The sequence below is a fragment of the Psammomys obesus genome, unplaced genomic scaffold, assembly GCF_907164565.1.
Source record: "Psammomys obesus unplaced genomic scaffold, mPsaObe1.curated_primary_1811, whole genome shotgun sequence".
Taxonomy (NCBI): domain Eukaryota; kingdom Metazoa; phylum Chordata; class Mammalia; order Rodentia; family Muridae; genus Psammomys; species Psammomys obesus.
This window is the reverse complement of record NW_026585690.1, coordinates 4,092,866-4,108,994: the sequence shown is the minus strand read 5'-3', so window position 1 is coordinate 4,108,994 and position 16,129 is coordinate 4,092,866. Positions and strand designations below refer to the sequence as shown.

General features: G+C 42.5%; 1 protein-coding gene across 1 annotated transcript; it reads right to left on the bottom strand.

Annotated features, from left to right (window-relative positions):
- Positions 1–3,266: 3,266 nt before the first annotated feature.
- On the bottom strand, positions 3,267–14,537 carry Grsf1 (G-rich RNA sequence binding factor 1). Its single transcript, XM_055596072.1, has 10 exons — positions 14,517–14,537; positions 14,190–14,346; positions 12,971–13,126; positions 11,989–12,132; positions 11,155–11,290; positions 8,593–8,774; positions 7,197–7,318; positions 6,265–6,400; positions 5,747–5,823; positions 3,267–4,496 (listed from the first exon to the last, which is right to left on the bottom strand). Exons 1-9 carry the CDS (start codon positions 14,520–14,522, stop codon positions 5,774–5,776), a joined length of 1,089 nt encoding a protein of 362 aa, XP_055452047.1. The 5' UTR covers positions 14,523–14,537; the 3' UTR covers positions 3,267–4,496; positions 5,747–5,773.
- Between the last annotated feature and the right edge of the window lie 1,592 nt (positions 14,538–16,129).

The window sequence follows — 16,129 nt, the reverse complement described above, 5'->3', positions numbered from 1 at the left end:
ATGGAGAGTGACTGTCCACAGTGAAAATCTGTTTTAAGAGAAAAATGAGGGAAAGCTACCAAGACATTTCACAGAAAAAGAAATTGGAGTATTTGCTGTTTTTCAGATTTTTTGAGACAGGGTGTCTCCTTGTAACCAGGGCTGTCCTGGAACTCTGTAGACCAGGTTGGCTGAAAGGTGTGCGCAATCACTGCCCACCTCGTTAGTTTTTGTTAAAGAGCTGAAGTTTTTAACTGTGAAGGAACACTGGCACATAACAGCGTATTTTCTAAACATCAAGACTTGTAGAGATTGCAGCCTGTTGGCAGGTCTTTGGGGAAGGGCTTACAGGTCTGCTGTGGTGCGTGGGAGCAGATCCTAATTTGAGGTGTGCACTCCAAGTGCACGTTACCTCAGCACCTACCCCACAGAGAAATGTACATCTATACAACTGACACATGTGTACAAGGTAATTCATCTCAGCATGTTTAACACGAGAAGCAGTTTAAACGTGTTCATCAGTACAGGGCATAGTACATTACATACACCTGTATTCTACAACATGGAGAAAAATGAGATTTTCTTTTTAATATAGATATGAAATAATCAGGCTGGTGAGATGTCTCAGCAGGTAAAAGCACTTGCTGACAAACCTGACAACCTGAGCTCAATACCAGGACCCAACATGGGAGGGGCCAACTCCTCAGAGTTGTCTTCTGACATATACACACACCATCATACATGGATCACACACATACACAAACACACACACACAAATAACTTCTCTTTAGGTTGGCTAAGCAGGCAAAAAAGTCACAGTATTATGTATACTAATAATTTATAATTTTAAATGAACCATGTGTCTAATATTCGCTTATACTTAAAAATCAGTGTTGGCGTAAGAAGCAGATGACCAGGGCCTGAGAACTGTGTGGCTAGTGCATTAATAAGAGCATACCCTTTACTGCTATTTCCTTTTTCAGATATTCCACCATTCTCCTCATACCATCCAGCCTTTACATCGAAATCTTCTTATCACCTAACCACCAGTAAAAATCAATTTTAAACTTTGGCAAAAGATCTAAACAGACTTCCACAATGATGATATAGAGGCAGGAAGTATATACAAAGATGTGTAATGCCATTATTGAACTGGAATTCAGACAGAAACACTAAATACCCTAATAGAAAAGTTAAAACCCAAAAATAACACTACCAAACACCAAGGAAGTGGAGCAGCAGGAACCCATTCACCAAGGTGGGAGCCCAGCCATGCAGCCAGGTTTCCTTAAAAAGAACCCTCTCCCAGCTAGCACACCCCACGGCACTCATCCCAAGCTGACAGCATGTCTGCACGAACCATAAAACAATTTATAGCCACATTATTCCCTAGAGTAACAGCTTGAAGCTTATGAAAACACTTTCTCATCTAAAATCAGGGAGCAGGAAGCATTTAGACATTAGTTCTATTTGTCAAAAGCCTCCAGAACTTGAACTTGCTGTGTGAAGGTGACTCCTTTCCCATTCTCAGCTATTTTCACAATGTAGTGTTTACATCTCCAGGTGATACCTGCTGAAGACTGCCGAGGGCAGAGGATGCGAACAGCAACGCTATCCTGACCAGGAAGCTGGGTCATGGCATGTCACCCACAGGCAGTGGCTTCAGCTTCCTCTCCCCACAGCACAGCTGTCTGTCCCTTCCCAAGTGGCAAACGCTTCAGCATCTCAGCCACAGGACACTCAGCTTCAGTCTCTTCCAACACTTCAGTTTTTCTCCCTTGCAGCTCCTTTATCAGACTGCCACATGCCCTAATCCTATTGGGTTTTTCTTTAAAAAGTTTGGGGAGCAAGATTTCACATATGTAGCCCAGGTTGGCCTCTAACTTGTGCTCCTCAGCTTTCTTAGTGTTGGGGTTATAAGTATGACCACCACGCCTAACTCCACTACTCCTTATGACAGCTCTACAATACAAAAAATTCCAAATTAATGCAGGAGATCCATTACTGATGCCTGTGAATAGCAAATCAGATCTCGAGAAATGGATATGCTTCAACTCAAAATAAAACTAAGAAGTAAATGAACTTTTATTCAACTATGTGATTCTTTCCCAGTAACTACACTTGCTCTATCAGCAAGCACTAATTCAGTGGCCTGTTACGAGAAATCCTGAAGTGAGAATGTGAGTTTATAATTTCCCAGTGTTAGACTTGCTATGTTCAGGGAATTCAGCCCCCACTAAGGCAAGATATATCCCTTCAAGCTTACCCAACACACACTTAATGCTTTTCCTCTCATTCTGTTCCTAGAGATGGATAAATGAAACTCATTAACTGAAAATAAACTCAAATAAATTCTTCAACAAGCTCAATCCCATCAGGCCCTGCAGATCTTTCCCACAGCAAACTGGAGACCAGCTGTAAAAGACAGAAAGCTCACACCCTAATAGATACATAACTCTAGACACAAGTTCTTACGGTCTGGTCAACCACTTATGAAAACAACTCCATGTGAGCCGTATACTGGAAAGCTTGTTAACCCACATGGATTGCTTTGTTTTTGAGAGTCTCAACTACATAGCCCTGGTTGGCCCAGAACTCAACATGTAGAGCATTCTGGCCTCAAATTTAGATTTTCGGGCTGGAGAGATGGCTCAGAGGCTCAGAGCATCTTCCAGAGGTCCTGAGTTCAATTCCCAGCATCCACATGGTGGGTCAAGTTTAGATTTTCCCACCTTCCAATGTGTTGGGATTAAAACCTTATATGCTACCACACCTAACTCTAAGCCACTTGATTTTTTAATTTTTTAGATTTATTCTAAATGTTCTATGTGCATATATACCTGCACGCCAGAAGAGGGCAGTAGAGTCAGATGGTTGTGAGCCAACATGTGGTTGCTAGGACTTGGAACTCAGGACCTCTGCAAGAGCAGACAAGAGCTCTAACCAGAGCCATCTCTCCAGCCACCACCACCCCCTTTTTTTATAACTTATTTATATTTTATGTATATTGGTGTTCTGACTGCATGTATGTCTGTGTGAGGGTGTCAGATCATCTGGAATTTGAATTATAGACAGTTGTGAGCTTCCATATGGGTGCTGGGAATTGAACTGGTCCTTTCGAAGAACAGCCACTGCTCTTAACCGCTGAGCCATCTCTCCAACCCCCTTACTGATTTTTTTTAACACACCTGGAAACCATTTCATATTATTATATCAAATCTAGATATAATAAAAAACTTGGTTGACTTGTACATTCTACTAAAAAACACTCTCAGGTAATATCCAACTTGAAACAAACATTCATTTATTGTCTACAGGACAGCAATCTTGCCCCTTAGCTGGTAATCAAAGATGGCTATGTACTAAGTGATACACATTTCTTCCAGGTTATCACATCTGAAAGTTCAGAAAATTCAATCTTGAGAATGAGACTTACTATCTCTTGGTGGCAGCTGTCACCCTGAGGATAGGAACAAGGTAAAGAAAATATACAGAACTTTGATTCTTCTACACAGGTATTCATAAAGTTAAGTTTATTAATGACTATTTTTGAAGCCAGCCATTTCACCCAATATTTAAATAACAAGCTATTTATTATTAAAGCAGAAAGTACTGTCACAATGTGACAGAAATACAGCTCTATCCATAAATCCTTCACACAATTAATTGCTAGTTTTATTTAAGCAAGGCACCCCTACTTGTTCTAAAATATGGGATGGCTACCCCATTGGAAAGCAAATGAGGAGACTTAGATTGATTTATTCTGTTTTGTTTTACTATCTAAGCTGGTTGCATCAAGTGAAGCTATTAATGTCTTTACCAGTCTGGACTGCTTTGATATGTCACATTACAATTTCAAACCTAACAACAGCCGTAAGATTTGTCTAAAACCAAAAAAAAGGTGAATGAAGCCTAGACTTCCAAGACTTAGGCACCAACATTAAATGCCTTTAGGTGAAGGCTTAAGGAGACAAAAGTGTTTCTAAAGACAAATCTGTCGAGTGATCACTTATACTCACTAACCTGTGGGGTTTTTTGTTTTAATTTTTACCCCTAATTAATCAAATACAGATAAAATAAAAAACTATTTGACCAAATCAGACTGGCTTATTAACATTCTGAAACCTTCCACTGCTTTGGTGAGTGTTTGGTAAAATACACCATTAATTTATTCCATGAGAATTTTCATATCTGGAGCTCTCAACCATGGGCAAAAACAAGCGGGAAGAAGGATCTAAAGAGCAGCACTGAATGGAAACACCATCTTAGAGCTGTGATATATCCTCTATGACAGAAAACCAAATTACATAAACCAGACTTTCTGAATCAGACCATGGACTGTTTAGGCAGAATTTTAAATTTGTAGATTTCATAATCCTAAGATGAATCTTTCTCGGTCTAAACACAGCACTATCTAATATGCTCAGATCCTTTCTCCAGCAGTTGCTGCCAATCAACTGGATCTTTATATCCCACGTCCCAGAGAGATGTGCAAATGAGATGCTTCCTGCTTCATCCTGAAAATAAGAAACAAAATGACTGCAGTGCAATATACTGAAACATAGCATGGAAGAAACAAAGCACTTTACATTTACATAAGAGAACAAACAGCAAGAAATTAGGAAAATGTTAATTTAAATATGATGTCATGTATGTCTCTCTCTTTTTTGGTTGTCTGTTTTGGTTTTTTGTGGCAGGGTTTCTCTGTGCAGTTCTGGCTGTCCTGGAACTCTATAGACCAGGCTGGCCTCATACTGAGATCCCTCTGCCTCTGCCTCTCAGGTGCTAGGATTAAAGCCATGTGCCACCACAGCCTAGCTTGTCATACGCTGACTAAAACAGAAACTTTTCTTTACAGACAGGTACAGTGCACATGCCTGTAATCACCAGCACTCAGGACACTGAGTTAAGAGGATTAAAAGTTCAAGGATAGTTGGGGCTGTATAACACAAACTCTTTAAAATGCAAAGAATAAATGACTGTGTCATCGGCCCATACACAGGTACAACACAACCCCACACCTACGGCTCAGAGAGCATCTCTGAGTGTGGGTGGGAAAAGGACAGGGCCAGAGGTTCAGCACACTGCTGCAACAGTGCCTTCTGGACACAGGTGGGAGGCTGCAGACGTGAAAGCCCAGGACGTGGCTGCTACATGAGACCTTCAGTGTGACATCTCCACCCTAGGTCAAGAGCTACAGGCAATCAATTACTGCTGAAAGGAAGAATCAGCTTTCTGATACTCAGACAGCATATCCAATCCCAAATGCTCAGCTCTAAGCAAATACACACACAGACAACACTAAAGGGACTCAGCAGTGTGTGTGTGGGCGTGTGTGCACGTGTGTGCATGCCACTAATGTGAGAGGAAGGGGGAGGAAGGGGAGGAATAATGTAAATATAGCACTCAAGTATGAAATTTAAACTTTATATTATGTATCTTTCAACTGATGAAACATTTTAAAGGGAAGAACAGCTAATGTAGAATGCATTTTCTATGTGTTATGATTACAGCTGTTAAAGTAATTGTCACAATTAAGTTTCAGCACAGGGCATGATGTGAGGAATTATGAAAAAAAAAAAAAGATTTTATATAGAGATGATGCTTAAAGCCACTACACAACCACAATTTACTTTTCAGAAAATTTTTTATATTGATAATTCACTAATCATTAATTTGGTCTTTAGTAAAGAGAATGGTTTCTTACAGAATAACAATTATTGAGTTAATTATTAATTAAAGTTTTTCATAGTTGTAGCTTAATTACCTTATTATCTGGGGGTCTGTTGAAGTCTTATTTTCCTTTAGGACATGAATTTAGGAACAGCTCAATATACCTATGTTCTGAATATAAAGAAAAAGTTAGTTTTGCAAAGTTTGAAAAAGATTAAAGCCCTTTTGTCACACTTTGGCAGCAACAGAAAGCCTTTCACCTTTCCTTAATTAACTAAAAACAAAGCTAAGTGTACAGTCCCACACCTGCAACCCTGGTGCACAGGAGCCTGAGGAAGGACAGCCCCGAGTCTAGCTACAGAGTCAGACTGCCGAGCTAAAAACCACATATAAAATTAAAACACTAAAACAGGTAAACAAAAAGAAAAACTAAGTAGAAATATGCAAAATTATCAGAAGATAAATTTTTATAGTTTTTCTTTTTTTTTTTTTTTACATTCATGTTAGCAGTACTAAAAGAATGCAATTGCCAAAGGAAAAATTCCAGGCTGATTCCCAAATAAACAAAAGAGCAAAGCACCGTGGCAGGAAAGAAGCAGTGGTCATACTTACGAACATGGGACCGATCCTTGAGCATAGCTGCAACAGCGTCCTCGTGGGTTTCAAAGTGCACGTCAGCTTCTCCAGTGGCCTTCCCACTGGAGCTGTATTCCATGGTGATCCTCACAGGCTTCAGTGGAGCAAAGAACTAAACGAGGCCAACCAAAACAAACAACTGTATTATGAACTGAAATTTGTTTTTCACTGTTCCCTGCTAGTAATACACAATGGGTCAAGACGCTGGAAAAATGGCCTGTGAGATGAATTAACCCCCAAAGCCAATACCTGGGTCAATCCCTATGACCCACATGGTAGAAGAAGTCAGATGTCGTTAGGTGACTGATCTCCATATACATGCCATGGTACCCGACCCTGCCAGCCCACCCCAAAATTCCACACAATTAAAAGATGTTGCCAAGTGGCAACAAGCCAAAATTCCCAGCCAACCTAGAGAAGTCATTATTCCACAGACTCTGTTGATAAGCTAGTTGTATGTTAGCTGTCTGCAGTGCACTTTCCACCTGTGAAGGGAGTATCAGGACACTGAATGTCAAGGAACATGCAAGAGCTGCTGTACTGGCACCCAAGTCTCAGTGCCTACACTAAAAGTAAATGATTGAACCAACTTACTCTGATTACTACACCTCCGCCTCATTACTGCCTCTGATGTTTTTCTCTTTAAATTACAATAATACAAAGGCATGCTTTTTTGAAGAAAGAGGGTCTAACTACACAGCCCAAGCTGGCCTCAACCTCCTGGGCTCCCACACCAGTCATGTGACAGCCACACCCTGCACCTACAGAAGACAGAGCAAGGCCCTTCAGGAGATGCTGGCTAGCAAAGGGCACTGCAGAAATAGTGTTTTCCCCAACATTTATTAAATTAATGCAAGTTCTATTTTACACTGCTCAAACCTATCAAAATGAAGCTTACTACCACGCACATTTATAATGTCTTGGGCATTGGCTTGGAAAGGCAATCCTCTCATATGAACAAAATGCAATGACGACGTAGTTCCAAAATCAACAGCCTCTGGAAGTTTTTCTGACATCTCTTTAGGCAATTCTGAGAAAGAACAAAAAGAGACACTGTCAAGGACACAAAAGCTTCTGGAGCTATTAGCAGATTATAATTAGATATGACCTTTACAGCAAAGTCCTCATTCATCTTGAACCAGTGCACAAGGGCTTTAAAGGCCAAAACCTAAAATTTCTGCTCCTTAACAGCCATCACCTGAACAACCATCAAAAGCACTTAGGAACTCAAACCATTCCCAAATGAAGAATTTATCTCATGTGACAAGAAGATAAAATGGCCATTAATTAAACTGTAAGAGAAGAGAAACTCAGATAAAAATTACCATTAATTAAATTGTAAAGTAGGAGAAACTCTCAGCTGTAAGTACTAAAAAGAAAAAATAGCAAACATGATGAAAGGATAATCCCAGAGCATTGGAGTTAGATATGAAAGAAAGAATTAAATCCAGAGACAAAAAAATAAATAAATAAATTCCTTATCCAAGATTTCCACTCTCTATCCAAATCATTTCCCACTTTAGCTTAAACATTGACATTTTACTCTGGTTTGTTACATTTGTACCACCCAGCCTTTGAGACAGTCCACAAAATGGCCAGGATAAAAGAGGAACAAGGGGTGCTGGGGTGACTGCTCAGTGGTTAAGAGCACTGATGGCTCTTCCACCCCCAACACCCACATGCTGGCTCACAACCGACTGTTAACTCCCTTTGTCCATGGGATCTCATGGCCTCTTCTGGCCTCTGAAGGTACATGGGGCTACACACACAAACACAAAACAAATAAATAATAATAATACTCTAGCAGAAGATCAGAGTTAAGTTCCCATCGCACCCTTATCAGGAGGCTCACAACTGCTTTTAACTCCAGCTCTAGGGAAGCCCTTTGGCCTCCATTAAGTGCTAGCACAATGTAGACACATACATCAACTAAAAATTTCAAAACAGTAATTTAAAATCTAACAGCTGTCAGTCAAGATTGTCCAGTTAGTAAAGGCACCACTGCCAACCCTGACAACCCAAGTTCTATTCCTGGGTCATCATGTTGTCCTCTGACCTCCACACATGAGCATGGCCACGTGGATTCATACAGATAAGACACACAAATTACATGCAATTTTTTTTTTTTAAAAATACATAATAATTAAACCTTTGCGTATAAACAAAGTACATTCTACACTTGTGTTCAATCTTTAACTCAACCCCCTGGTTCTGAATCTCACAATTTCACATAAGCTAGCCATGAAAACAGTTTAACAAAAGCTAAACATATAAAGGCAATCTTCAGAAGAGGCAGGACCTCACCTAGCTCTTTATCACTTTCAAATGCTGTCATAGGCCGAATATCCTCATTTATTTCATGTTCCTCAAATACCACTTCTGGCTCAGTTATATATTTCGTGGAAGAAGATAACATTTTCTTTCCCTTATGAGATCCAACATGTGTTCGAACTTCATTCCTTCTGCTTGGGAATATCTCTATGTATCTAAAACAAAGTAAAACGAAAAGGCACACACGGTATAAAGTAACTTTACAGTTAACTTAAAATAATAATTAAATATGTGTGACAAGAGAGATGGCTCAGCAGTTAAGAGCACTTGCTGCTTTTCCAGGGGCCTATTGTTCATTCCCAGCACCCTAATGGGGCACGTCCCAACCATCTTTAACTCCAGCACAAGGGACTCAAACATCCTTTCTGGAGTACTGGGGCACCTGTACACATGTGCAAGCAAACACACCAAACAATCCTTTAAAAAAAATTACAATGATCAGGTATGTATTATATTTCCACAGCTTATAAAACATGGATATCCAAAGATAAGATATTAGAAAGAATAAAAAAAAAATCCATCTATACATTAGCTTATGAGAAAATGCTTCCATCAGGTCAACAGCTAATTTTAGTCATTAAAACTTTTGCCCCCAAAATATCAAGCTAGTGAGTAAGCACTAAACCTGCTGAGTAATCCCCCCATACCCAGGATGTAATTTTTTTTATCCCTACCCTAAACTGTTCTTACAGCACTCATGTGTAAGGTTAAGGGCTGGATCCCAAAACCTCACCACACTGCACTTTTAAGCATCTAAAACTTGGAACTAAATAAGCCTATTCTTTTATAAAGTTAGCACACCCTAAATATTTCTTATACTAATGAGAAGACTAATACAAAGCTGCTTTTCTTTTCACAAGTAACAACCTCAAGGGCTTACAGTTCTGTTTTGCATAGGCTAGTCTATACAACGCACTAAAACCTAGAAGAAATAACTTCTCCAGAATTTAACTAACTGGCTAATGAGAAAATCAAGAACGATCATAAATACTATCAGGCTCAGTGGTATTCACCCATCATACAACATCTGGGGAGGAAAAAGGAAGATCAGGGGTTCGAGCCTGGGCTACAAATAGGTTCAGGAGTCACTGAGATGGCCCAGTGATAAAAGGCAGTTGCTGCTAAGCCTGCTGGTGTGGTTCTGATCTCCAGAACACACGGGGTGGAATAAGAGAACCAGCTTTTCCGTGTTGTCCAAGTTGTCCTCTGACTCCACAGACAAACTCTGGCACATGTGTGTACACGTTATGTTCACACACATAAAAAGTAATAAAATTTCTTTACGTTAATGCAAATTCAAGGCCAGCCAGGGTTACATAGTAAGTAAGTAAGAATGAGTACAGCTCTTTTGACCTTCCTGGGTACTCAGCACACAGATAAAGCATGTGAGCAAAGCATAGGTAAATCTAAAAGTAGTTTTAAAGAACACAGCAAAACACTGATTTAGAAGTATGCATTTGGAGCCAGTGTGTGGTGGTGCATGCCTTTAATTCCAGCATGTAGGAGGCAAAGGCAGACAGATCTCTGTACGTCCGAGGCCAGCCTGGTCTACAAAGTGGGTTCCAGGACAGCCAGAGCTACAGTGAAATCATGTCTCAAAACCACAAATATACATACATACATACATACACACACACAGTATGCATTTTTATTAGATCTCCAAAAATGAAGCTTAAACACACATCTCCTACCTCATTTCACACTCTCATATGATATGAACATGAAACTCTGAACAAGACAACTGACCTGATTTCTTCAAAAGCCAATCACATTTTTAAAGGATGGGGCTAGGGAGAAGGCTTAGATGGCTAAATGCTTGTTGCACATGCATGAGGATCTAAGTTCAGATCCCTAGCATCCATGTGAAAGCCAGAGGTGGTGACACTCAGGGAGAAGGCAGGTGGACTAAGGGCTTGCTGGCCATCAGTCTAGCTAACCAGCAAGGCCTGGGTTCTGAGCCACCCATCCAAGTAAGATGGAGAGACTGAGGGAGATACAATGTTAACTTCTGGTATCCAGCCTCCATGTGAACACGCATGGGTGAGCAAGTACACCTCCAACATGCACACACATGAATACACCACACACAAACACATAAACTGAAGATGGACTAAACACGAGGGGGGATGTGCTCTAGATTAATAAAATTAGTGACATATCAAATGAACTGTGTGACCTGCTTAGACTCTGGTTCACACAAGTCAGTTGTAAAGATATTTTGTTACAGATGGGAAAATGTGATTATGGGCAGCTATTACTGGGTGCTAGTTTTTATTCTATGTAACAATACTGTGACTATGAAAGAAAATTTCTTTAAAAGCACATACTAAAAAACAAATACAACTACACTTGGATTCCCCAGGACTACCTTCCACTTAGCACTCTCACTCAATACATCGAGAAATGCATTCAGGTGATGAGCATTTAGTCGCTCACTGTGGTGTCCCTGGTGTCCCAGGTCTGGAGGACCTGACTGCAGCAGTCCTGTGCGCTCATCCAAAGGCCTGACACCCCAGCTAAGAGCTGCTCACTCACCGGTTACCAATCTCTTCCCTGTGTTTTAGAAGCGCTTGGCTGGCCATTTCTGGTTCTTCAAACTGTACATAGGCTTCCCCCGTTTTCCTTCGCCCTCTATAGTCCATCACGAAAGTAATGTCTACTATGTTCAGTCCTAGAACACAAGAAAATTTACAAATTACTGCTGCCAACATGAGCATTCTTCACTGGTGTTAACACGTTCACTCATGCACTATGAATTTTAGATACTGTTTGCGAGCTTCAAAGTTGAACATACTTAAGAAAACACTACCATTATGTAACCAAAAATCCCAGCACTTGTCAGGCAAGGGCAGGATACGAATAAATGCAAGGTCAGCCTCTGCTTTACAGTATATGTGAAGCCTGGAGTTTTCCCTCAGTCTTTTTTTGGGGGGTGGAGGGAGAACCACTGGTTATATCTTAGGAGACACTATGTAAACAAGCAAAGTGACTGACAGGCTATTTTGCAGCTGGAAGTTAGGTACTGCCCTTTCTTCCTCTTCCTCGCCGGCTGCTGGGATGGCAGGTGTGTGCCGCCATACACAGATGGCGTGGTACTGGGCTCTAACACAAGGCTTCGTGAATGCTAGCCTTCCAGCGCTACATCCCCAGCCCAGATGGTTTTAAATCATGTAATTACTGTTTTGGACAAATGTGACCACTATTTTAAGAAAACAGTTTCTTCATCACTAAACAAAAGTCATGAAACTGTTTTGAAAGATGACACCCCTAAAGACCCGTCTGAAAGACCGAAACGTGTCAAAGGTACAAAAGGAAGGATAATGATGGGACAAAGACTCTGAGTCCAAACAAGAGATAACCGCCAACCACCTGCAAAGAAGTCTACAATGTCCTTCTCATTGCAGCTGTACGGAAGTCCCCGGAGACGAACCACACCGTCATTTACCACAGGGGAGGACTTGACCTGCAGGCTCTTCATTAAGGCATCCACATCTTCATTGTTTATCTCATATACTACAAACAAAAGGCATAAAAATGGTTTTAAAATTTATTCGACAAAGAAAACTACCTGTAAAAACCAGAACAAAACACAATGTTGCTTGAATTCAAACATTCATAGTCTTAATCCTCATGAGTTTCTGTCAAGAATGTAAGAGGTAATACTTACTGAACATTTACTGTACTCCAGGCATAACCTATGTAATCCTTACAACTTTAAGACACACTTGGGCAATACTTTCATTCTATAGATTTAGAAACTGAGACTGAGCAGGGAAGGTGGCTCAGCAGTTCCATGTGTGCTGGAGCCCACAACAGGAGACCCAACTTCCTAGGGTTGTCCTATGGTAGCCCCTGGTGGAGCCTACCACACATATCATTATACGCACACACACTCCCGCACACGCACACACATACTCAAAAAACTACTTAAAAAGAGAAAGAAACAGAGCAGAACTGAAGAGATGCCTAATGGCTCATACTCTTCTTCCAAGAGGACCCAAGTTTGGTTCCAGAAAGTACATGAGGTAGCTTGTGCTCACTGCAGCTGCAAGGGCCGTGACACCCCACCACCCTCAGGGTACATGTACATTCCACACATTGCCACACACACACACACACACACACACACACACACACACACACACACGCATGCTCCACTTTCACAACATGTAAGAGAATGCCTAACATTTTGTTTGAGGAATGTTATGATGAACCTAACTCTAAGAATAAGCTAATAAACTCTTCAAGATGTGTAACATACTGACTGCATCACCGTTAAAGATTATGTGACAACTGCCTTGAAAGTGTAAAGACTAAAGGCCAGAAGTCGGCGGCCCCTGAGCTCACACACCTTCGACATAGCGCTGCCCCATGTACATCCGGTGCTTTTCTAAGGCCTTCTGGACATCCTCCTCGGACTCCATCTCAATTAAGGCATCGCCCCTCCGTTTCCCATCTCTATTTAGGAGGAAATGTATTCCATTCTTACTGTTTCGGATTTTGCAGTCTAAAAACATGATTAAAGTCATTTAAATCAAGTCAAAGTTTTGTCTCAATTTTCCAACACAATAACAATGCAATTTTCCAACAATGCAGGAACAAACATGTCTACCAAATTCTTAATATTTTCAAACAATACTTTTTTTTTTATCATATTCTTTCCTCTCCCCCAATTCCTCCCAGATTCTTTATATGAACCCAGTCACTGAAACCATCCAAATGCTAATGAAGGTGTCAAGAGTCTAAAAATGCTCCAAGTAAAAAAGTGTTGCAAGCCTTTAATCCCAGCACTCTAGAAGTAGAGGTAGGCAGATCACGGAGTTTGAGGCCAGCCTGGCCTACATAGTGAGTTTCAAGACAGGCAGGGCTACACAGAGAAACTCTGCCTCAGGTGTGGGGAGAGGGGAGTGCATTAAAAACAAAAAAGTAAACCAAGCACAGAAGGGCACCATTTCCAACCATTAAACAGCAGCTCAGGTTTATTCTTAATCACAGTCCTTTAAAAATATATCCATAAAGTACTTCCTACAAAAATAATCTAACTGCCCACCGCCTTTCCTTAAGCCAAGATGATTTTATACTGCCCATTTCCAAAACCGAGAGGCAAGGGGCGAGTGGCCTCACAAATGTCTGACTCAGATGAGGCCATGTTTACGGTAGACGAGACATTCACTTTAAGAGGAAGATTTAAAATTACAGCCAGCTAGCAGCCATAAAAACTGACCGCACACTGGGAAATCTCCCAAACATATTAAGAAACCTCAGTGCAGCTGGTCTTCTAAATGTATGGCATCAACAGCTGCTCCTCCACATATTCCCACGGACAAGTCTGACCTTTAGTTATGCACACAGTAAACTTGAGTGTTAACTGGTTTCACACTCTGTAGTTTCAGCATGACTAACATTTGTTACATTGCTCTATTCAGCCTTGGAATTTGTAGGCACCACCTGCAGCACCCACAGTGGCACATGGTGTGTATGAAAAGGTAATCAGCCAGAATGGGGCCGCTCCTCACTCTCGAGTTGGCGCCAACCGAACGGGCTTCTTTAAAACACACGTTAAGGTATACCTGAGAAAAAGTTAAGAACGTCTTCCACAGTGCAGGACCAAGGCAGTCCCTGAGCTCGAATGAGATAAACATCATCCACCTCCTCGCCTAACTTGGACGGGCTCAATTCGTACTCGGGTAGTGGTGGCAGGTCCTCCAGGTAGGTAGTTTTGGAATCCTTTCAAGAAAAAAGAATGGTAGAAATAATTGAGAACCTGTTTAGAAAAATGCTTACATCATTAACAGATGCCTTCCATTATCTCAGGGGGGAAACACACTTCTCCGCCCCCTCCTTTCTTTTTGGTTGGAGATCGAAGCTTCATGTGGCCCAGGCTGCCCCCAACTCACCATCATCTCCTGCCACAGCCTCCCTTGTGCTGGCTACAAGCCTGCTATGTCAGCATGGCTTTAAGTTTGTATTTCGTATCCTCAGGCAGTACTCAGGAATATTCTGGTGGTACTGGCACTAACGTGGTCAAGTGCCCTAAAGGCAGCCCTGCCTTGCAAGCACTAAAGGCCACACAGTGACAAATGTACAGCTTAAGCAAGTACTGTCGACTGACAATTCTTTAGGGCCCCAAACACACATCAAACATCATCTCAAAGCACTATCTGGAACAAGATGCTGTAAGTGTTACAATCAAAACACAAATACTGTAAATTAAAAAAAAAAAATACGGGAAAAAAGAAAAAGAAATAAGATGGCCTTGAAAGAGACATAAAAGATAGGACATTGCAATCTCTGAGGTGAGGGGGAGTAATAGTATCTGAAAAATGGCAATCCCATTTGTCTAAATTAGACGGTAAAAATAAGAGCCAAAGACCAGCTGGCCAAAGGAAGTTGGTACCATGCAGTAGCTAATGGCCTGTGTGTGGATAAACGCCTTGAACAGGTGACTAAGGGAAAGAGCATAAAAGGCAAAGGTGGCAGTGAGAGGCGGCAGCACGTGCCTCAAAACACTGCTACTTTCCCTGTTCTCCCAGAATCCCATAAACATCTCAGACTTCTACAGAAAAGTATTGGGCCGGGATTCAAAATCAATTAGCTCAGCTACTGGCAGACATCAGCCATGCAGACGAACGACCCAGATATCACTAATTCAAGCAGACGCAAATCAGAATGGAGATCAACATGGCCTAAGGCATCAGGGGGTAGAAAGACAGACCAAAAGCGTGCGGACACTTCCCGGATGCCACGTAAGACGCAAAAGAGAGGAAAAAGCTTCACACACAGAGGACAAAAATATTTGCAACGTGACTCCTCAAAGTGTCTTTCTTAAAAAGACGGGAAACGGCAGAGAAAGAGGCCGTGGACTCGCAAGCGGACGCCCCCCGCCCCCCAACACACGTTCTCTTGCCATTTCCCACGGTCCCCCCACCACCACCGCTGTCCGCCTCCGCGGGGGACCGGACGCCCGAAAGGTCCTTCCGTCAAGGCGACCGGACTCGCAGAGGTGACCTTCAGGCAGGTGGACGAGAGTGAGGGGGCGAGCGGGAGGCCGTTCCCAGGCTAGCCCATGCGCCCGCGGGGATGCACGTCGGTGGCTGGCCGAGGAGGCCCGAGCCGCCCCGGGCCTAGCGCTCGCAACGCGCAGCCGGCCCCGACCTTCCGCGGGCTCCGGCCCCTCGGCTTCACCTCCAGCGGGGGGGAGGCTGGGGCGGGGGGACGGACGGACGGACCAGGGGTGATGGTGGGGGTGTCGGCGGGACCCTCCCCCCCAAAAAAAAACCTACCATGGGCCCGGCGGGGAACAAGGCCTCAACATTCACCCCAGCCACACTTACACTGCCCAACCGCCCAGCCTCGGAGGGAACAAAACAAGAAGAGCCGGGGCCCGGGAGAGCGTCCCTTGTTCCCGTGCCCAATAGGAGGACGGAGCGGGAGGGAGGCGGGGGTGCGGCGCGTGCCGCGGATCCCCGGGCGCGCCCTCGAGGCGCACGCGGGCGCGCGGCCGCCACCT